Source organism: Neophocaena asiaeorientalis, unplaced genomic scaffold (genome assembly GCF_003031525.2).
Source record: "Neophocaena asiaeorientalis asiaeorientalis breed wild unplaced genomic scaffold, Neophocaena_asiaeorientalis_V1.1 scaffold504, whole genome shotgun sequence".
Taxonomy (NCBI): Eukaryota; Metazoa; Chordata; class Mammalia; order Artiodactyla; family Phocoenidae; genus Neophocaena; species Neophocaena asiaeorientalis.
In genome coordinates, this window is record NW_020174438.1 from 5,588,118 (window position 1) to 5,611,710 (window position 23,593).

The window sequence follows — 23,593 nt, forward strand, 5'->3', positions numbered from 1 at the left end:
ACCACTGGAGACATGATCCAAGGAAACCATCATATTGATGCTGTGCGTGACTCCATTTGTTCTCCTGGACTGCTGTGGCCTGGGAAAGTGCTGAGTAGATCAGAAAGGATGAGGTGGAGAAAGAAGACTGGGGCATCCAGAGAACTATTTGAGCTCTGGAGGGAAAAGGGGTGAGGGGACTGCAGACAGAGCTAGCAAAACCTCGGTCCCAGATACATAAATTGTCACTTCTGCTTCCTAACCTTCTGACTTCCACACTTAAATTTAGAGAAGAGTCTTCTTACTCTTCTGACCATCCCCCACCAGGGAATTTTTTAGGCCTTACAAAGAGTGAGAGGGCACATACCTGGTAGGAAGGTGCACCTGGACTTATCACTCCTTAAGTGGAATAGAGTAAGGAAACGTAGTCACAGGGAAGCAGGGAAAAGAGTGGATACTCACTAAGGCGAGTCTTGTCTGTAAACAGAACAACTCTGATGTGACCTGAAGGTCTAGGAAGACCCTAGGACAGAAAATCTCCCCTCTCCTGCCTACTGTGGTGCCCAGATCCCATCTGCACTTCTTTGGGCATCTCAGCATTGCCCTCTCATGATAATAAAGGAATAAAGTAGGGATTCAAGTAGGTACCTGATTCTTGGAGACTGACCAGAGGAGCCTCTCCCATTCCTTTTCCCTTTTCCAGGTCCCCATAAACATTTATTGGTTTTTACTCTGTCCCAGTCTCCAGGTACAAAGATAATGAACAAGGCCACTGCCCTCAAAGAGTTTGCAAAATTTTGATGGAGGTTGAGAGTATAGAGGCAGATATGAAAACATAATTTTATCCTAATGGGTTAAGTTAGGAAACAGATCTGCACAAATACAGATGGAAGTGCACCTAAGTCAGGGAAGGCTTTCTAGTTGAAGAGACTCCTGACCTAAGGGGAAAGTAAGAGTTATCTAGGCATGAGCAGGGCAGAACAAGAACTGACTCCTCCACTTCCACTGTGTCACCTGGAATTACATTCCTTGTTTAGTCACATATACCCCCCCAACCTCAAACCTTTGGCTCTAGCTGTGCCAGTTCAACTCTGTCACCCCTCTCCTTACCCAGGCCTGAGTCTTCATTCAGACTCTAGCCAGGCAACTAACCATCTTATTACAGTCACTCTACTCAAGGCAGCCACATCCTATATTCTAGAACAGCTATATCTAATATAAATATTAAATTTTCTAGTAGCTACATTTAAGAAGTAAAAAGAAACAAGTGAAATTATTTTAATAACATATTTTATTTAACCTAATGCATCCAAAATATTTCAACCTTAATATAAAAACATTATTGAGATATTTTGGTTTTCATATTGTCTTTGAAATTCAGTATATATATATATCTATATATATATAATTTTTATTTTTGGCTGCACTGGGTCTTCGTTGCTGTGCGCAGGCTTTTCTCTAGCTGCAGCGGGCTACTCTTCGGTGCGCGGGCTTCTCATCACGGTAGCTTCTCTTGTTGCAGAGCATGGGCTCTAGGCGCGTGGGCTTCAGTAGTTATAGCACACGGGCTCAGTAGTTGTGGCTCGCGGGCTCTAGAGCGCAGGCTCAGTAGTTGTGGCACACGGGCTTAGTTGCTCCGTGCATGTGGGATCCTCCCGGACCAGGGCTCGAACCCGAGTCCCCTGCATTGGCAGGCAGATTCTTAACCACTGCGCCACCAGGGAAGCCCAAGGTTCAGTATATTTTACACTTACAGCATATCTCAATTCAGTCACACTTCAAGTTCTCAATTGCCACATGTGGTTAGTGACTACAATATCTGACAGTGTAACTCTAAAATTCTGCCCAGACTGAGTGTACTTGGTGAGGCACTATTATATATTTCCTCTAGGTCTCTGTACCCCGAGTCAAGGCCCTGAGAACAATTGTGAAGAACGGGAAAGCCTGTGAGGTTTCAGCCAGAGTAATCACTCCCTTCAGATGCTAGACCTAGACAACTAACCCAAAACTGATCTCAAACTTGCTGATAAGACAGCTTTTAGCAATCACAAATCCACAAGTGCATCACAGTCAGACACATTTGACCCCTGGTGTCTCCAGATTGTCCTCTGGCCAGCAGGACACCCGCTAAGAAAACCTGATAATTAACTAACGTAACAGCATCTTCAGAAGGCAGCCTGGAGGGGCCTTGGTGAAAAGTCATCTAGTCCTGCCATTCCGGTTCTGGTTGGGACCGGGAACCACTTGCCATGTGGGACTGAAAGGGGCTAAAAATATTTGGCGTAGCATCAGACACCTTGTGTTAGAGTCTAGCATCAACAAGAATCACATGGGGGAAAAATACTGAGAAAATTCTATCCGTTAATTAAACATTTCCACAAACTAGGAAAAGACCACCTTTTAAGTTTTGCTTAGAGAAAGGAAACACGGGGTATTCCATGAAAGCAGAATTTGAAATCCATAGGTAAGAGTTCAGTCACCTCATACTGAGACCAGAAAAGGGAAGTGTTTGGACCAAGGTCATTCAAAAAATCCGTAGAAGTTATGATGAGCCCCTGCATCCTTTCCACTACAACCCCACTGTCTCTACTAACTGAAAAATATTTCAATTGGAGACACTATGCCATCTCCAAGGTTATCCTAAATTACCCTTCAGGATGACCCGCTCTGGGAAGGATGGGTCAGTGCTCACCGGCTTCTGACTTAGGGGACCAGCCACCTTGAATAGGATTGTAGCGCCGCCATCCCCCACCTTCTGGAATCGTGGACGGAGGAGGCTACTAGGGCGGTTCTCTCGCCAACTCCACACCTTCCGGAGGCAGGCCTGGCCCAGCCCAGCCCCTCCGCTGTTTCCCAGTTCCTGGCGGCAGGCTGGGCTTAGGTGGTCAGACCCGCAGTGGGAGGCAAGCGGGGAGGCCCAAACGGAGGCCACACCCAAGAAGGCAGCTCACAGACTGTTAGCAACTTCGCGGGGAGTGGGGTCCGGGATGCGAGTGGGCCGCAGGTCAGTACCCAAAGTGCCAGAGAGGACCTCTCGACCCTCTGACTGGGGGTGGGCATCCCGCGAAGCGATGGCTCGGCCAGTCCCATACCTGTACCCACGCCTCCCACCCGCCCCGCCGGCGCCGGCCGGGACGGGCCGCCTCTCAGCAATTCCTGGGGCTTTTTAGGCTCACTCTGGGTCCGGCAACGAACTGCTCCGGCCTCGCAGGGGTCGCTCTGGCCCCGGCCCCGCCCCCGCCCCCCCGCTGACAGCCCGGGCTTGCTGGGGGGTGGGGTGGGGGTCTCCCTGGGCTGGAGGACCTGCTAGTGCACTGGCGGCCCACAGCCCCGCAGCCTCGGTGCCGGGGAAAGATGGCCTATCACCTCGAAGCTCCGCCGGACCCACGCTGCGCCCCCGAGAGGCCGCCCTTGCTTCTGGTGCACCGCGCAGCCTCCCGGCCTTCGCACCGGGAACCGTTTCCGGGGCGAATGCTTTTCGTAGCTGACCCGGCGCGGCCCGTGACGCGAGGGCCCAGACGGAAGTGCGAGCGGAAGAGCCGGAGCCCGAGCCGGAGCCCAACCGAGAGCAGGTCTCGGGGGCTCCGGCTGTGGGGACTGCTGGGCCTGGCAGCGATGGCGACCCTGTGGGCCGGCCTCCTTCGTCTCGGCTCCATGCTCAGCCTGTCCTGCCTGGCGCTCTCGGTGCTGCTGCTAGTGCATCTGTCGGACGCCGCCAAGGTGAGTCCCGCCCCGCGCTCGCCCCAGACCGGAGCTCCTCCCCTGCCTTCGGCCTTGTCCACCTGCGTTCCACCCAAGTCCTCTCCCATCCTTGACAGCCCGACCCCCTAGCTTCACAGCCCTGGCTGACTACCACCCGGAACCCTCCCGACGGCCAGGGAGCAGTCCAGCCTTCCTGCTCCAGCTGTCTGGCGGTCCCCGCCCGCACCCCTCCCACCCGCGGAGCTGACACCCCGCCCCAGCCCCACCCGGCCCTGACGGCGCCCAGAGTCGGGACAGCATCTCCGCCTCCTTGAATTTCCCTTCCCAGCCCCGACAGCACCCCGCCTCCCTCAAACTTGACAGCCTTTCCAACTCTAAGAGCCTTTAACTTTATACGCTTGAGCTCTGATAGTCCACCGCCGCCCTCCACCGGCTTCACAGACCACTGCCCCAATTCCCCAGGCCGAAATGATAGGAAGCCCGCATCTCACAGCTGTCTTCCCTCTTAGGAACTAACTCCTCTCAACTCACCCCTGAACTCATCCCTTCCCACTGTGGGAACTTGCTTCTCCTGGCAGCCTTCCTTCTCAATACGACCTACAGGAGTCTCTCTTACTGGCCTCATATCCTCACCTGACTCCCTCCAGGACCTCCTGGCCCCTTTCTTGCCTTCTCTCTTCTTGATAATTTAGAGGGTAAGGGAGGATCCAAACTACAGGAAAGGTGAGGTTGTGGCCTTCTCCCCTGCTCCATTTCTTGGCCCTTCTGGTCCCCCTCATGCTGCTATCTAGTCCCCTTCGTGACCATACCCTCCAGACCTGTCCTTGATGAGCTCGCTCATTACTAGGGAAAACAGATGGCCTGCACATTCATGTGATGGGAAAACAGAATGACATTTTTCTTTTTTAAATTGGAGGTTTACTCTATAATACCTTTAAATATAGGGGCTGGGAAAGATGGGTGACAAGTATACAGATCAGGGGGGTTTTGGTCAGGGGTTCTTTTTTTATTGAAGTATGTAGTTAATTTACAGTGGTATGTTAGTTTCAAGTGTACAGCAAAGTAATTCAGATTCTTTTCCATTATAGGTTATTACAAGATATTGAGTTTAGTTCCCTGTGCTATACAATAGATCCTTGTTGTTTAGGTCAAGGGTTCTTTTTGAAATCTTCCCTATGTCCCTCCAGAAACAGGGACAGCAGCAAGTCTCCTGACTTTCAAAACACTGCTGGCACCCTCTGCATATCTTCTGTCATCACTCTAAGTGGTATATTGTAACCATGTACTTGTCAGTCTCCTTTACTTGGGCATGTCCTAATTCTGGGCAGGAACCATGTCTCACACTTATCTGAATCCACCTCATTGTACACAAGTTCTGGCACAGGACAAATGCTCACTCAGTAGTTGCTCAATGAGTAAATGAATTACCAACTCTGCCAGATATACCACCATATATAGGAGTTTTGGACCTGGTCCTCTGGAGACTAATGAGCTGCTGCCTTCTCAGATTAGATTCCCCTTTGTTGGGGAAGCATCTCCTACTCCCTCTATTCATAAATTTAGTCACCCCTTCCTCCACTTCTTGAAACTTGCTTTATCAGTAGCTGTCCTCTCTGTCTCCCAGGGATTAGAAGCAAAGTTTCCTGGGAAGGGTAGACCAAACTGATCTCAGCTACACTCACACTACTTCCCTTATGTATTGGGTTGGCCAAAAAGTTCGTTCGGTTAGTGAATACATTCAATAAAGTTCTCTGTGAAAATGAAGAGGGTGTGTTTTATTTTTACTTTAAACCGAACGAACTTTTTGGCCAACCCAGTACTTCCTTTCTAATTGTAGCTGAGTGCCTCCAGAACTTCATCCCTTCTATAGGACTCTGGCCCAACCCATTTTATCCATAGCAATACCTTTCTACCAGAGGGTGGAAGGATGGTGAGTAGAAGAATTGTGATTTGTTTTGTGAGTAGTTTTTAGTTTGATATTTCCCCATCCTTCTGTAATCAGCATTCTTATCTGCAGGCGCAGCTGTCTGAGTCCCTCGTCTTTCTACTAGCAGGGAGATGGTGATAATATTAGCACAGTTTGATTGTCATGTGACACAAAAATGTGATTAACAAGTCACAGATACTAGATGTTATTTCAAAATAATTTTATGTAGTATATAATCATTCATTAGCATTACCAATGGCTTTTAAAAACTTGTATATCTCACAGTTATTTAAAATTTTAAATGAATGGTTTTAGAATACTTGGCGGGGATGCTTAGCACAATGTGTAAGTTGCAGTTTTTAAAAATATTGATGATAAACTGTCAACAAGTTTCTATTTTGGTTATAGAATTCTGAGGATGTCCGATGTAAATGTATCTGTCCTCCCTATAAAGATAATTCTGGGCGTATTTATAATAAGAACATATCCCAAAAAGACTGGTAAGTATTCTGGATTACTGAATTACCTGTCAAATTTCTTTCTTTGGTTGCCACTGTTAGCCCTGGATATTCATCCAATGTATTGTTTTCTCTTTAAGCAAAAGTGTTGAATTCCATTTCTATTTGAAAAAGCGAGAGTAAGGCCCTGAGTGCATGATGTAGGCTTAAAAGAATGTAGCCCAAATCCCCAGGCAGGGAGGCTTTTACATTGGGATGGGGCTGAGTTTGTGGCACCCAAATACCCATAGCTACCCTTCTGTGTCCCCTTAAATTTTGGTCCTCCCTCTTGCTTCTCAGTGGAAGGTAAGCAAGCCTCATTTATCTGGGTCAGAGCTTTTACAATTTGTAGGTTTTGATGATATCTTGTCAGATATAGGAGACTATGTTTATAAGTGTCAAAAGGCTAAGGAAGGAATGGGAATGAGCCATGAATATCAGAGTTTACCAACTGGTGTGCTATTAATAGGTTATAGGTGTGCCAAGTCATTGATCCCTTCAGCCCTTGGCATATAATCAAGTAGGCCTGTGATGACTGGGATCCTGACTAGCTAGCCACCAGCAGCCTTCTCTGTTTATCCCAGTGGACCTTACAAATAATAGCTTTTTCTACATGTGCTGTAAAATGATTGGGAAGCAGTTATTTTGTAGCAGGATAGGTGGGCTCCTTACTCTGGACTGGGACGTTTTATGGTTTGTAATGGAAGATTGCCAGGATAGGCCTAGAAGAAAAATAGCTCCAAATGTTCTGTACTTTCACATGTGCCCTATTTCACAGCTAAATAGCCCCGAAAGTTTGAAAGCAGAATTAAATTCATTCTGTTACAATATTCCAGGCTGACTTTGAATAAGAAAAGGCAGCCTTTGAGCATGTTTAGCTTTTCTGATGTCATTGTCTGTTCGTCCCATGGTTCAATCCGACATTTGGTGAGTGTATTCTTGAGAACTTCTTGTGAGCTTTTGTGTTCTACTTTAAATTGTCTCATACTACAAAGTGATTTAGCTATTCTTCTAGGTTTTATATCAGCAAGTTACTTTATATTAAAAGAAAACTCAAATAAGTTATTCCTATAAATTTTCCAAATATATTGAGCACTTACAATCAGTATTATTGTAAGTAATAGAATTACTTATTACTTATTATCAGTAATAGAATATGATGCCTGTTACTTGAGTGGCAAATGAACTCACTATTCAAGTGTTTAGCACTAATCTTTTCACTGACTTTTTGTTTTTCCAGGTTCACAGAGAACCGTATATCATTTATCCCTGGTTATTGGTGAAAATAGGGAGCTTTGAAAATAAACAGTTGAAAACTAGGCTTGCTTTGGAATTTTTCTTCCCTCTCTCCCTTGCTTCCTTCCTGCAGCTTAGCCTTTTACTAGGGATAGGTTCACAGATGTCACTGAAAGTTTTTTAACTGGCTTTAGAAGGGTAGGCAAGTTATGACTAATCAAGATGTTATGGCTTTGCGAGGCTTCCAATATCTTATCTGACCCTATATATATATTTTACCTCCTGGCCTCTCCATTTTGTCCAGTTGTTAGCTTTAATTCTTCATTGACCTATACTGTCTAACTTAAGAAAAATTTGAGTTCTCTGGTTTGTGTTTGAGGCGTGATTTGAAGCTGATAATGTCCTCCTTTTGGCACTAGGGGGAGGTGTCGCCTAGTTCCTGAAGTGGTTGTGTTCTGTATCTGGGTTCTGTGTTTACAATGAGTGGCCAGCCAGAACCAACCTTCCTGCTTCCTCTCCCATCCTGCACAGCACTCAAAATCTCCTTGTTATTAAACTGTATTTGTACTTCCAAAGGAATACTCAACACTTACATTCCCCAAGTAATTCTTAAGTATTGTTACTAAGGCTTCTGAAGCTGAAATAGAAAACTAAGTAGGAGATAAGTCTCATTTTCCTGAGGTTCAGAGAGATACAGGGGGGCTGTCCTAGGAGGCAGGAGCCCTGGATTCTGGTCCTTTTACCTATTACTTTACTCTGACCTGTACAGGTGACCTCTCCGAGAGTGCTGGGCTGGATGACTTCTATGATTCTGAGCTAGATACCCCTGCAGTGGAATTTAGCTTCCTCTGCCTATTTTATGCCTGCATCCAGCTGGATACGTTCCTGGTCTTCTGTACATTTGGAACAAATACCACACACTTGTATGGTGTGAATTGTGGGACCTTACTCTTATTTGAAAGTCTGCCAGTTAAGACTTATTTTTTCATTACTACCTTTGTTAAACTTAAATTACCTGTTAAGGAAAACTGACTGAACTTTTATCATTTATGCCATTTTGGGTTTTCTTTCTTATGCCACAGCTCAGAGGGAACAGAACACAAAAAAGTACGTTCTGATAGGGCAAAGGGAAAGAATCAGCCTGGAGCATTGGATGCCCTCAAGAAGGTGGGTGGAGTGAGACAGGATGCTGTGGTAGAGTTCTTGAGGCAGCCAGACGTGCCTAAGGGAGAGAGCACAAGAGGGAGGGAAACTGCCCAGCAGCCAGCAGGAGGACAGCAAAGCTTTGCCTGCCTTTGCTGAAGGTGATCAGGGTAGTGGGCTCTTAATAGCTGGGGAGAGTAAGAATTTAATTATTTCCTAGAATTGACAGATTTCTGGGAAAAAGATTTTTTGGTTAGGCTTGCTTATCGTAAGCCGTAAATAAGTGACCTGGAAAATGGGGAGAAAATAAACGTCCAACCACAAAAACATTCAGCCTGTTATTATTTTTAGGTACTGTTGCCAGGTAGTGTTTTCATTTTAAAATATTTTTGTTGTCCTAATCCTACTTCTCCATGCTTTTTAAATAGACTTTTGCTCATTAAGAAAAGTAATTGTTTCTTACTCTGGTGTTCAGCTTTCAGAGTTTCATAATTTACCAACTTTTATGTGTGATTAGCCATTCATATACCACACTGTGGCAGTTTAGATGATATTAGTTAATTCATAAAAGAGGTAATCTCATATTTGAATAATGCTCCAGGTCACTTTAAATCATTTAAGGCAGTTTTACTTGCTAAATGAACAAGTCTAAATATGACTTGATCTGCTAAGTAGTTTTCAGTCCCATTTGGGATTTTTCAGGTGCATTTTTAACTATAAATAGCACTTTTGAAAATAGCTGCTACATATGTGTCTTTATGGTTTCTTAGACTGTTAAAGCTTACCAAATTGCTAATGTTTAGAGAGGAAATGATTTCCTTTCCCTTACTGATTATTCGTTCCTTATATTCATTCTTTCATTGGGAAAGTTCAGTGATTATTCCGGATTTCAGGAAAGGTTTGATCAGTGCAAGTAGAAAATCCAGCTAGGTTTAGGCAGTATTTTATCTTTGTTTTTCCAGCGATTGCCTTCATGTTGTGGACCCCATGCCTGTGCGGGGGCCTGATGTAGAAGCATACTGTCTACGCTGTGAATGCAAATATGAGGAGAGAAGTTCTGTTACGATCAAGGTAAAAAAACAATAATCCATCTTTTCTGCTTCTGGAACAGTTTCTGTTGGTATCTAGACAAGAAAGAAAATTTTGGACATTTGAAATCTATTTAGTTACCTAAACTATTGCTCTTCCATCCTGTTCCCCAGCACCCTCTTACCCCCTCCTTTCTCATCCCCAGCCCGCACCCTAAAAGGAGCAATGGGCCTGCTCTCCGCCTGCCTCATTGAGATGCCTTGTGCATTAATTAGGATACCTTAGATAGATGTGATATGTGAAATGGCACAAAAAAAGCCCTGAGTATAATTAGCATTTCCCAGAAAGACATTCCAGCTTCTCTGCGGGCCACGTATGCCAAAGATCAGTGAGAAAGCAGGATGATTAGACCTTCTTCTTCCTGCCCTCTCAACCCTTAGAAAAAGTTATATATAGAGTGACTGCTCTATCCTAGAAAACATCAGTTCTGGATTTTAAGAATTCCTTTCTTTATCTTTTATAGGAAATGGAATGTAGATCACTCATCACAATTTGGATCTCTAATGAGTTCAGTTACTTTATTATGGTGGCTAATAGTTCTTCTCCCCAATTTTTTTATATGGAGGTCCCCTTTCCTGTTGCAAAAAAAAAAAAAGCTTCAGGGGAATCTGGGGTGCTCAGCTATGCCAGTTACAAAGACTTCTGTTGTGATTGACCCTGTGGAAAACTCCTGCTCCAGCAGGGTACTGTCCTATAGAGAAACCATCATTGTACTTTTCTATTTTTTAACAAAAATTTTATGTATAATTTCCATACCCCAAATGTCACTCATTATAAGTGTACAATTTTATAAATTTTAGCAAATTTAAAACCAATTTTTAAAATCCAGTTTTAGGGACTTCCCTCGTGGTCCAGTGGTTAAGACTCCGCACTTCCAATGCAGGGGGCACAGGTTCAATCCCTGGTTGGGGAACTAAGATCCCACATGCCCCGCAGCCAAAAAGTAAAAATAAATAAATACTTTGGGTATTGGCCCTGATAACTTTCTAAAAAAAAATTTAAAAAATAAAATCCAGTCTTGGAACATTCCCATCACCCCTAAAAGACCCCTCATAACCATTTATAGTTAATCCCATTCCTACCCCCAGCCCTAGACAATCACTATTCTGCTTTGTGTGTCTACAGGTCTGGACATTTCATATAAATGGAATCATAAAATATGTGGTGTTCTGTGACTGGTTTCTTTCACCCAGCATAATGTTTTTGAGGTCTCTTCATGTTGTAGCATGTATCAGTACTTAATTCCTTCTTATTACTGAATAGCATTCTATTACATGAACATACCACATTTTGTTTATCCATTCATCAGTTGATGGACATTATTTCCAGATTTTTACTCTTATGAATAATGCTGTCATCAATATCTGCATACATGTCTTTGTGTGGATGTATGTTTTCCTTTCTCTGTGGTAGATTCCTAAGAGAGGTAAGTTTATATTTAATTTTTTTTTTTTTTGCGGTACGCGGGCCTCTCACTGTTGTGGCCTCTCCCGTTGCGGAGCACAGGCTCCGGACGCGCAGGCTCAGTGGCCGTGGCTCACGGGCCCAGCCCCTCTGCGGCATGTGGGATCTTCCCGGACCGGGGCACGAACCTGTGTCCCCTGAATCGGCAGGTGGACTCTCAACCACTGCGCCACCAGGGAAGCCCTATATTTAATTTTTTAAGAGACTGCCAGGTTGTATTCTAAAGTAGTTGTACCATTTTACATTCTCACCAGTAACATATGAGGGTTAAGTTTCTGTACATCCTCGCTAACATTTGGTATTGACTGTCTTTAACTGTAGCCATTCTAGTGGGAGGTGTCACACTGTACTGCTTGACACCGCACGAATTAAGATCTCAAGAAAATCATGTGCCTAAAATGTATTTTTGTATATCTAAATTGATCTAAAGCAGTATGCTGTTGAAATTCATCTGAATTACATTTTCTGTTAGGGATCCTAACAGAAAGTGGTCTTGACTGCAGTGCTGTTGAATCTAGGACACTGTATTCAGGTGAAAAAAGAGAACTGCTGTGCTAGCAGTGGTGCAAATGATTCGCAGTAGGTGAAGATGGAATTTGAAGACTCGTGAAAAGATCCCAAAGGCAAAATGCTTTCTTTCCTTTTTTTCTATAAATAATACTTTGGTGAAGAGTTGAGTTTATTTCTTATGTTGGAATCTGGTTTGTATAGAAATCCTATATGCTTAACAGATAGATCAGTCTTCACTGTGGCTTCAGCATTATTATACAAAATTCAGATTTCTTGGCTTGAACAGAGATATAACTTATTTTCAATTTCCTTTAGGTTACCATTATTATTTATCTCTCCATTTTGGGCCTTCTGCTTCTGTACATGGTATATCTTACTCTGGTTGAGCCCATACTGAAGAGACGCCTATTTGGACATTCACAATTGATACAGAGTGATGATGATGTTGGGGTAAGTTCTTAGCATGCCCTAGGTGTTCAAGGCCAGTCTCTGTCATCATCTGATATAAAGTGCATGTAAAGAGTAGTTACATAATAGATGTCCCTATCTGGAGCAGATCCTCCACCAGAGAACCTAAAGACAATTCTAATATTAGTGTATGTCTCTTTATGAGGAAATTGCTCTGTAAAGCCATAAATGTGGTGGTTAGACTGATGATCCTTGGTGAGTGCGCTGTACAAGGCTTTGCCTTTCACTACCAAGGGCACAATTTTCATTGCCTTTTCCTGTTTACATTGAAAAAAGCATCGGAGATAGTCTTCTTCCTAGGCTCCTGCCTGAACACCTTTCCTGTCAACATCACCAAATATTTTAAAAGGCAAAGAGGCTTTAGTGAAGGGAAGCATGAAAACCATAATGTTCTTTACTTAATGAAGTACAGCTTGATAACCTGCTGATGTTTTATATTTCCTATTTTCCTCCTTCTTTAAAAAAATCTGTGATCTTTAACTCTAGAGAAAAATAAAACCATCACTCCTGATTCTCTTCCTATCCTTAAAACACATTCATATTTGTATATATAATATTACTTCACTCAAAACCTTTGAGAAATTGACATAGTCCACAAATTTGTTATTCAGTATGGCTTAGAGAATTATATTGTCTGTTTTGTCATTATCCTGTTTGGGTTTGTTTCCAAATTTTCCACTATTTCATTATTACATATATAATATTCTTTAGAAATTACTTTTTATTTTGGATTACTTTATTGAACTATGTTTCTTAAAGTGAATAAAATTTAGTAGAGTGTCAAGAATCAATTCCAAAAGCCAAAGCCAGGATAAAGCCTTGCCAATCACAGTCAAAAGTCCTTTTACTCTGGAATGGCTTGTGGACCCATTGGTAAAAGATGAGAAAGGGGATCCCGAATGAATGGCCTAAGTTATAATTACAGAGCCTGCTTGTCTCATGAATATCGATATTGAATACTCAACTTAATTTGAGCAAGATTTCATTTTTGTTTTGTGAAGAACTTTCATAGAAATACCTCTCTTTGCCTTTTTTCCCTTTGCTTCCTTTAGTAATTCAACCAACACATAACAAGTAACTTTTCCATATCAGGAAGAATTAGAGTCTCAAATACTGTTCCCATGTTAATTTTCATTCACATACAACATTTCCCATTGATACTTTGGGTCAGATGATTGTTTGTTGTAGGGGGCCGTCCTGTTCACTGCATGATATCTAATACCATCCCTGACCTCTGCCCACTAGAAGCCCCATCCCAATCATGACAATCAAAAATGTCCACAGACATTGCCAAATGTTCCTGAGGGTCAAAATCACCCCCAGTTGAGAACTACTAACATATGAAAACGTTATGTATCAAAGGCCACATAAACCGTTTCACTATAGGCACAGAGACAGAAACTGTGACTTAAACTACATCCCTTATAGCATTAAATATCTGGTTCCTGATTTTAGGGATAGACAATATTAATGTAATACACAGAACATAAAAGAAATGGATGCACAAATGTATAGATAAAAACATGTAGGAAAGGCATCTGATGGGACCATGTGCTTAGTAACCATTTTGTTCACCAGAGATTGATTCTGTGAGCATGTCGATCATGTGAGAACATTGTCTTGAGAGGCCTGGCTGACTTTTGCATATCAGTTAAATTGATTCTGGGCAGAGAGAGGTTTTCTAAACACAGGTATGAATTTATGGTAACAACTCCATTCAAAAAGAAGTTCAATTTACATTCCTACAATTGTTGCTAATTCAAGATGATAGTTCTTCGCTCTTTATGTGCCTTTATACATGCTTTTGTTAAATTCTCAGTTAAATTCTGTTTTAATTTTTTCCATTTTTGTTGGGTGTAGAGTACTTTGAATCAAGTGAGAGTTAGCACAAATAGTTAAGAAGCTCACTGTGAGTAGTCACAATAGTTACTGTATTATATATCCATGACACATCATTGCTATTATCAAAGCATTACATTAAAACATGTTTTGTACTTATTGTAATTTTATCAGGTATAAAAAGTGCAAACATATATAAAGAGTAAATCTCTATTTGCATTCTCCTGGCATCCATGACTATGAGCAGCTAGTTCAGTCTTGTTCTGATGGATGGAGAATAGGCCAGAAGGATTAACTGTGTGTTTAGTCCTTTAAATTTGTTCCTTAAGAAGATGTTTCTCTCCCTACCTTGAAGAGTAGATAACAGGACTATGAAATTGAGAAGCACTCTGCTGGTAAAGTACATCCTTCTTCCCAGTCTTGTTTATGTCAGAACAAACCAATGGTAATAATGTTTTATATACAAGTTCACTGAGGCACCGTATTCGGATCGTGTCATTTTAATCTACCTGAACAAAATCAGTGTGTTAAGATATGACACCAAGTCACGTTTAGGGAAGCTAAGACTTGTGCTTGTGCTCATTTGTTAGATGACCTTGGATCGGTTTATTTCCTCATGGGAAATAAAGTAAGCCAACAACATTAGCTGCCTTCCTCTTTCCTAATGTTCTTTCTTACATCTTTGAAACATTTGAACTTCGTGGAATTGTTTTTATTATTTTCATTTGTAAGGTTAAAAAAAGAATGGGGTTTGCAAAAGATATTACCTAAATTAAGTGAAAAGTTGAAGCAATTTTGGTAAAGAAGGCAGGGATAGATTCTTTACAGAAAACTCTTTGATGTCTTTGAAATGTCGACATTATATAAATATCTTGCTCTAAAAAGAAGACCAGGTGTTAAAACACTGTTTAGTTATAGTTTTATATATATAGTTATGCAGTTATGTATAGCTTTCCATAGACACGCTGACTCCTGCCCTGGGTATATAATAGAGCTTTTGCAAACATGCAAAACAATACTGTTTCTTTCTGAGAGGCGAAGTTTAGGAGGTCTGACTTGTGACTTTTATCCTATGTTGGAACATTTAGGAGCTTTGCTAACCCAGGTTCGGAAAAAAGAGATCAAGGAAAAGGCAAACAAAAGCAATAAATTAGTACTGAATGCCTTTTGTCATTTAGGCAGCTGTGTTTATATCTCATTCATAGATAAATTAGCATGGTGGTTTCCTGTGTAATGACTACAAACATCAGTGGCGTTGGTTTACTTTGACCAGGATAGGTTCATTTTCTACAGATACCTGGGTGACCCTTCAATGGCCTCTTTCCTAATGCGGCAGCTAACATGGAAGCTACTGTGTGCTCAGCAATGAAAGATTCAAGTCTTTACCAAATAGAAGTGCTGAAGTAATAATCCCTTACTGTCCTTAGCACTAGAGGGTAATTGTAGCGCTTGAGCTATGTCTCTGTTCATTACAGATTGGGGAAGGGGGGAAATGTAGGTGTTGAGGGCATAAGAAGAGATGGAAACCAACCAAGATAGGATCCAGTCAACTCATCTCCCAGGATGAATGTGGCCCCAAGCTGGCAAGTAAAAATTCTAATATAATGGGAGTCAGGAAATTAAAAGATAGGAGTTTCCTCAGCCACAGATTAGCTATATAGTATTGAATAAAACAAGGAAAAGCCCTACTTTCTGTGTCTGTAACATATAGATATTAACATGCAAAATAGATTTTCTTTCCACCACTCATCAAGACGGGCTTCTCTTTAACGTAAATGACCACTGTCTTTGTCTTGATCCTGACTTCTTAAGGGAATGTCTTTGGAAATGGTGACTCATGGGAACTTTGCACAAATACCTCCTCATCGCTTATTTTACTTGAACCAACTATTTCTGTAGTTGAGTTCATCCTGCTTCTGGTAGTTGAGTGCCTAAGAGTGCTTGGCCAAATTAGATGGTCTGTTTGAAAAGGTCAGCTGCTCCTGTCTCCGTGGCTGGATAACTGTGTGTGTGTGTTTTACACGGACCATACCGTCTGATGTTCTCCATTCCTGGACTTTCAGGATCACCAGCCTTTTGCAAATGCCCACGATGTGCTGGCCCGCTCCCGCAGTCGAGCCAATGTGCTGAATAAAGTAGAGTATGCCCAGCAGCGTTGGAAGCTTCAAGTTCAAGAGCAGCGAAAATCCGTCTTTGACCGTCATGTTGTCCTCAGCTAATTGGGAATCGAATTCAAGGTGACTAGAAAGAAATAAGGCAGACAATGGGAAAAAATTGACTGAGTGTTCCTGGGTTTTGTTTTAATGCCCTGTTGATTTCACTGACTCTTGCTGGAAAATTCAAAACTGGAAACAAAAACATGCTTGGTATTTTCTTTTCTTGTTAATGTATTAATGGAGGGATTTTTTAAAGCACACGCCTCAAACAACGTTAGCCTTTTCCTATTTGTGACTTTTACTAATAAAATATGTCTGCCTGTAAATTATCTTGAAGTCCTTTACCTGGAAAAAGCACTCTCTTTTTTACCACACAGTTTTAATTTGGTTTTCAAGATAATTTTCAGGGGTGGTTTTTGTGTGGTGTTTTTTGTTTTTGTTTTTGGCAGAGTAGGGGAGGGATACGTGGGAAGTGCTTAACATAACTTTTCTCAAGTCACTTTACTAAACAATCTGTTGTAAATAGACTTTGCCTTTTATTTTCAAGTTTCATTTATATTTTGAAGTCTGCCAGCCTCATCAAAGCCCTGACTTACCTATTTGAATTTTGCACTGACTATATTATCTGGACATCTGGTTGGCCTGTGGCTGCACTTCATGGTAAATTGGATCTGAAATGCCTGGTAGCACTTCATAAGATGCAGATTTTCTTCATGTACTGTGATGTCTGATGCAATGCATCCTAGAACAAAGTGACCATTCACTAGTTTACTCTAATGAATAAACATAGTCTTGGTGTGTGGTCTTTCTCATCTTCTTCTAGTATCTTTAAGGATGAATCCTAAGGACTTGGACACTTGCAATAAAGAAATTTTCTTTTAAACCCAAGCCTCCCTGGATTGATGACGTACACATATTTTTCAGCATCTCCAGTCAGGTTGAGAGGCAGCTGTTTGAGCTGTAGTGTGTACAGCTTTGAACTAGCACTGGAGTTCCAGTTGCCTCCCTCTGAAAGGTATAGCAGTTATTGGATAACTGGCTTTTTTCTTCCTATGTCCTCTTTGAAATGTAACAATAAAAATAATTTTTGAAAAACTTTTTTTCATATTATTTTCTATTATGGTTTATCACAGGATATTGAATATAGTCCCTTGTGCTATACAGTAGGACTTTGTTGTTTATCCATTCTATATTATAATAGTTTGCATCTGCTAATCCCAAACTCCCAATCCATCCCTCCCTCACTCCCCTCCCCCTTGGCAACAACAAATTTGTTCTCTATGTCTGTGTGTCTGTTTGTTTCATAGATAAGTTCCTTTGTGTCATATTTTAGATTCCACATGTAAGTGATATCATATGGTATTCAGACAATGGAATATTATTCAGTGCTAAAAAGAAATGAGCTATCAAGCCACAAAAATATGTGGAGGAACCTTAAATAAATATTACTAAGTGAAAGAAGCCAATCTGAAAAGGCTATTTACTATATGATTCCAACTATATGACATCCTGAAAAAAGCAAAACTATGGAGTAAAAAAAAAAATCAGTATATAATATGTCATTATACATTTGTCAAAATCCATAGAATTGTACAACACCAAGAGTGAACCGTAATGTAAACTATGGGCTTTGAGTGATAATGATGTGTCAGTATTGGTTTATCACTTGTAACAAATATATCATTCTGGGGCTGGCCTGTTGGTAGTAGAGGAGAATATGCATATGTGTAAGAGCAGGAGGTAAATGGGAACTGTGTACTTTCCGCTCAGTTTGCTGTGCATCTGCACTTGCTCTGAAAAATAGTTTATTTAGAAGGAAAACATTTTAATAGATATCTAATAAAATGTAGGTTCATACTGAGCTTCCTGGTTATGGCCTTAATCTGTTTTAAAAATATTGGCGAATATTTGCACATTATGAGATTATTACTTAAAGATATTTTCCATAAATAATTTTGATATAAGATTATATAACTCAGATAAATGGGGGGGCATTCTTTTTATAAAAGAATTTGTTACAAGAGTCCAATTTTGCAAGCAAAGCTTTCTATTTAGTTTTGTTGTATGTTGTCATATCTACATATTAGGTAGAGAAAACAGATAAACCAGACTGAGCAGTTCTGTTTAACTGTAAGCTATTTTGCATGTTGTTACTAAATGATCACCTATAAATCAGTTTAAGTCTGACTCAGCCCAAAGTACAGCCTCTCAGCAACAAAATTCAGGTAAGAGACTCTTCTCCAGAGTGGCCCATGGGGGAGAATAAAAACAAGGTTTTTAAGGAAATCCCTAGGCACGGTTGATAAATGATGAATTTTTTCAGCTATCTGATTATTCCATTATCTTAAACTATCAAATATGCTTATATGTTGAAAGAGTCAGTTTTGCTGATGATTCAGTCATCTGGAGGAGCGGAAAGTGTTTTTGGGTTTGGAAGTCAGGAGATTTAGGTTCTGACCTCTGCTCTGCTACTAGCTCTGCAACAATTATGAGGGATCGGATAAGAGGATTTCTAAGGTTTCTCTAGGCCTAACGTTCAGTAATTCAGTTATATGTGCAGTTGTAGCTTTTTGTTTTTTCCATGCTAGGTATTTGTAATCTCTCAGAAAGTTGAAGCGTTTATGCTCAGCAGAGCATCCAGAATCTCTTAGGATTTTATCATTAAGACCTCATCATTTATTTCCCAGAAGAGTTCTAAGAGACACCTGAGATTTTCCCTAAAAGGCAGGTGCATTTGTTAGCTATGCATGTATCTGGCTTTGGAGCCACAGCACTTACAGCCTGTGGGGCTCTCTTTTAAAACCTTTACTCAATTTCTACAAACATGTCCAGCTGCCACTAGACTTCCTATCTCGATCCTCTTCGCTACTGCCTTTTTCATTCTATCACTGTTGTTGTTAAATTTTCTTCTTTGAATAAAGGATTGTTTAAATGCTGCTACATTGATTGGTGAACTTTTTGGAAATGCTTAATAGAAAAGGCTTTCTCATCAGTGTGTCTCCAAAGACACCAGGCTCTTTTTCCAAGAATTATGCAACGTCTTGTTAAAACCTAGAAACTATTAATTACCTGTTGTGTATACAAATTACTCAGATTTCATCTGGGTCAAGGCTTAAGATATTGTTAAAATTATCAGTCAGGATGAACTATACCGAAAGAATTCTGTGTGTAATTAGCTTTGATGACATCTCCTTTACTTTTTGGTACCCTGTTGTATCAGTTCTGGCTCGTTAGCTATAGGCAGAAATAAGGTGCTGATGTTCTCAGAAATGTAGTAATAGGGGCTCCATACCCATTGTGCCATCATTTCCCAACTTCGGCCATACACATCCTTTATCTCTTACCCTCTAGAATTCTTGGCTCGAGAATTTCCCAACTCTTTTTCTTAGCAACTTTTTCTTTTTGACAGAATCTTGGCTAGTTTGTAATCCAGAGATTTTCATTTTATGTTAGTTATTTTAGGCCATTGGATCAGTAATTTGGAATCTTTCATTTCCTCTGTTTTGATTTTTAATTGGACCTATGGCACTTATCTCATTCCCTCACCACCACACTTCTATTAGGAAGAGCTTTTCCTGGCATTTATTCCTTTTTCAGCCTTTTTCACCATGACATTATAACCCTCCCCACCACTCACATTTCCCACCCCTCATCCGCTATCCCCCATCCCCTACTGCTCTTTCTGGTTCCAGAGTCATTTGTCTTTTCTGTAGCCATACTTGATAGGAGAGGTTTTTTCACAAGAATCGTAATACACTTTATTGCACTTGACTTCTGGTGCTTAGAGACTGCTCCTGTCATTACATAGTGCAGCCTGCAGAGTTTTGTTTTACTCAGGTAGAGAAACAAGTGCCAGTGTTTACCTAATCTTGCCCTTAAACATTAGGGCTGGGTTTTTTGTGGAAAAAGAAAACCACCTTTCCTTCTTTTCTGAAAGCCCAAAATTAGATTTCATGTGGCTTTTCCTTTTCCATTTTGGGTATGTTCTTCATCTCTCAACAAATGTGCTTTGGATAGATCAATGTTTGATTTTCCAGTGTTAGGGAAAATATAGGCCAGGTTTTCTATAAGGTGCAGGTGAGAAAGGGATGCTGCACAAGTATTCATCTGTTAAGAAACGAAACAGGAAAAGAACTAATACCTAGTGCATTATGTATTTTTTTTTCATTTAATCCTCACAACCACCCTGCAGAATAGTTGATATCTCAGTTGGACATAGGAATAAGCCAGAGCTCAGAAAGGGTAAGAAATTTGCCTAAGGACGCACAGCTAAGAAGAGGCAAAGCCAAGATTGAAACTTGAGAATGTTAATGACTGAAAGAAAAACGCTCTTTTCCTACAGCACTTCCTTGACTTCCAGTTAACTAGTTACACTGTAATGTTCCTGTGAAATCCGTTGTGACCACGTTATTACAGTCAAAGGCAAAAAGTAATGGTAGTGTAATAAATAAGCTGGATGCAGGCCTATTCAGAAGAAGGGAATGTGTTGATATGAGACATCTTGGACTATTATACTTTAAGTTCCATGAAAAAAAAACACCTAAATACAGATGCACTTTACTCAATATATTTAAAGTTCTAAGTAAAAATATGTTAATTGACCATGTTTTAAATGTGTTAGGGGAGTTTCTCATTAAGGGAATCTTACAGTGAATTTTTAAGAGCAAATGATTCCTTTTTTATTTTTATTTTCAGTTTTGCCCCCGGCATATCAGGTATCGTTTAAGAAGGCTATGCCTGTGAGGTTGCATGATCACTAACTAGTTTGTAATTTCTCCAACACGTATTTGAATATTGTGGTGTTTCAGTGTTTACCAAACGTCAGTATTTGCATACACCTTTACAATCTTCATTATATTAGTGTTCCACCTGTACTGCTATTTACTTACTATCTTTCTGTAAATCAACTTACATTTTTTACTCAAGTAGCTTTATTTTTAAAAGAGACTTTGTGGCACTACTGTAAATGTGAAATCAGTATAATTCACAATAAACAGAAATTAATAGTAAAATATTATTAGATTCTAGCTAGATACTATTCCTGTTGAAGGCTTCCATCTGAGGAGAATTAGAAAGCATTCTAGTAGTATGGAAAACACACTCTCATCAGACTAAAGATATATCCTTGTAATCATAAGGACTGAAAGGGAATAACTTTCTCACAAGGCAAGTCAATGTTATTTCATGCTGTTTCTGTGTACCATCAAAAATCCTCTCCCTTACTACCCAAAGAATGTTGTAACCCCATCAAGTTTTCAGAATGAGCTCAGAAACTATTCATCAAAGCAGAAAAGTCTCTGATCTCTGTCGATATCTGTTCTCTTTTGATCTGGCCAAATTAATAAACTTGGTTCTGTTTCCAGGCTAAAGAGGAAATGATGGACAATAGAAGCTACTCCAATCTGCCAGACAAACTGCCTGTCTCCTCTGATTCCACCCACTTGCCACTGACCAGGTCCTTCTATCGGGACCCCATGATCATGTTCCACCTGTACCCTGAGGGCCCGGTGCCATCTCCTTACTCTGAAGACCTGCCATTGCTGCCTTTTTCCAGTGACTCTTTGATCATGGAAGATTATGGGGAACCCTGCGCCTTCTCCTTCCCAATGCCTTATCCAAATTACAGAAGGTGTGAAGACTTCTACAGGCCAGCCTTTATCCAGAAAAGGAATGAGCGGGAAAGGCAGCGGGTGAAATGTGTCAATGAAGGCTATGCCCAGCTCCGACATCATCTGCCAGAGGAGTACTTGGAGAAACGACTCAGCAAAGTGGAAACCCTCAGAGCCGCAATCAAGTACATTAATTACCTGCAGTCCCTTCTGTACCCTGATGAGGCTGAGGCCAAGAATAGCCCCAGGAAAGAGCCCTCCATGATGGCAGCCACCAGCCGCCACACTGACCCCATTTTCAGAATCATTTGATTCCGTGTTTCTAAATAGAAACAAATAATCTCACAAAATGTGGTCCCTTACATCATTGATAGTTTTACTAATGGAATCTCTGGGTGGGCAGATAATAGTTCAGATGCTAAGCTGTGTTGGATATTTCTTACCTGGGTTTCAGATGTACTGAACTATCTTATGTAGATTGAGAAAACGCTTCTTAACCTTTGCTAATTTCTTTCAAGAACTTTAGGGAAGCAGGAGTCCCCAGAATTCTCTATATCTCTCACCTTGCCCTTCTCGCACACTTTGCCAGAGTCTCAGCTGTGAGAAACAAAAGTAAGACTAATGACTATTCAATGCCTGTACTGCACTTTGCAGACGCTTCATGCTAAGCAATCACAATGAAGCTCCCTGGATTTGTCAAAGTTTGGTGGGTTTTATTATTTGGAGTTGGCGAGAAATCTATACCTCACTCATAATGTGGTGCGGAAGTATCTTGGGGCTAAAGCAAAAGTAGTTAACAAAACCTTGTTGTCATTTGAAATTACTTCAGAGTCATCTTTTTCCTGCATGCAGCAGACATCCTCAGGTAGCTTAGTTTGCGCTTAAGAGTGCAGGCTCCACAGTCACACTGCTTCCATTTACATTCTGACTCTGCTGCATCCCCACTGTGTTTTCTCAGTGCTTCATCCACAGAATGAGAATTATAGGAAAAGCAGCTACCCCTTATGTTTATTATCAGTATTAACAGTGCTTGTGAAACATAATGAAAACATTATGTGAAAACATAATGTGAAGCATTATGAAAACATGTTTTCATAGCCATTATTTTTAAACTTTATTATCCTCTTTTTTTTCTTTTTTGCCCATGACATCAACATTCTTCAGGTTCTCCAGGCCAGAAAATATGGGAAAGACAGTGACGTCCCCTATCTTGGAGTCTGCCTTCAAAATGTTTCTATTTCTGTTCCTATGATGAGCTTCAGCTCTTCCTTCTTCCTTAACTCCCACGTCCCCTCTGTCACCAAGCCCAGGCAGGACTTCCAACACACTGTCACATTCATCTCCATTGTCACCTCTCTGTGAAGTCTTTCCACCACAGCTATTACTCGTTCCTTTATTTTGAACACATATTTCCTTGCCATTCTTATCCTGCTATCTTTACACAACTATCTTTGTCTTCAGTAGAATGTAAGCTCCTTGAAGATAGCGGTCAGTCTTATTCATCCTATATTCCTAGCACCCAGCAAAGTGATTCAAGTCAGGTAGGCATCAGGAAATATTTGGTGGTGTTATTTTCCTATTCCCATCCTGTCACATTGTGTCTGGATAACTCCGAGGCCTCCTGGGCTCTGTTCTCAACTGGCTCTATCATCACTCTGATACTCTTTCTTAAAGTGTTTCATGTCATTTCATTGCTCAAGCCCCATGACAACTTCCTTTCGACTATGACATTGTTGACATTTATCTGCTTGGTTTTCAAAGCTCCCATCAATTTGGCCCCTTCCCAAATATACACACTTGATTTTCCCATGACACCCCATTCCCTCCACCCTAAAAAGAAAATCACAGTCTTGCAAATGCATCCTTCTGTCTTAGCTCTTGCTTCCTACCAAGACGGAATGGAATATTCTCCTTCTTCCTTTCACCATTGAAATCCCACCTATCTTATTCAGGAAGCCTTCTCTCATACCCAGA

General features: G+C 41.1%; 2 protein-coding genes across 4 annotated transcripts; both read left to right on the forward strand.

Moving 5' to 3' along the window:
* The first annotated feature begins 2,008 nt into the window (after positions 1-2,008).
* Positions 2,009-16,089, forward strand: TMEM9B (TMEM9 domain family member B). 3 transcript variants are annotated; one of them, XM_024756966.1, is made up of 5 exons: positions 2,009-3,699; positions 6,017-6,108; positions 9,447-9,555; positions 11,863-11,997; positions 15,918-16,089. In XM_024756966.1, the coding sequence occupies exons 1-5, from the start codon at positions 3,334-3,336 to the stop codon at positions 16,071-16,073; spliced, it is 858 nt and encodes a 285-aa protein (XP_024612734.1). In that variant the 5' UTR covers positions 2,009-3,333; the 3' UTR covers positions 16,074-16,089. The 3 variants fall into 3 exon arrangements, with proteins under 3 accessions (XP_024612734.1, XP_024612736.1, XP_024612735.1); XM_024756968.1 differs by lacking the exon at positions 6,017-6,108 and having other exon boundaries at positions 3,561-3,699; XM_024756967.1 differs by lacking the exons at positions 2,009-3,699; positions 6,017-6,108 and adding an exon at positions 8,371-8,508.
* A 5,284-nt stretch (positions 16,090-21,373) lies between these two features.
* ASCL3 (achaete-scute family bHLH transcription factor 3) lies at positions 21,374-22,442 on the forward strand. Its single transcript, XM_024756970.1, has one exon. It carries the CDS (start codon positions 21,386-21,388, stop codon positions 21,929-21,931), a length of 546 nt encoding a protein of 181 aa, XP_024612738.1. The 5' UTR covers positions 21,374-21,385; the 3' UTR covers positions 21,932-22,442.
* Positions 22,443-23,593: the final 1,151 nt, after the last annotated feature.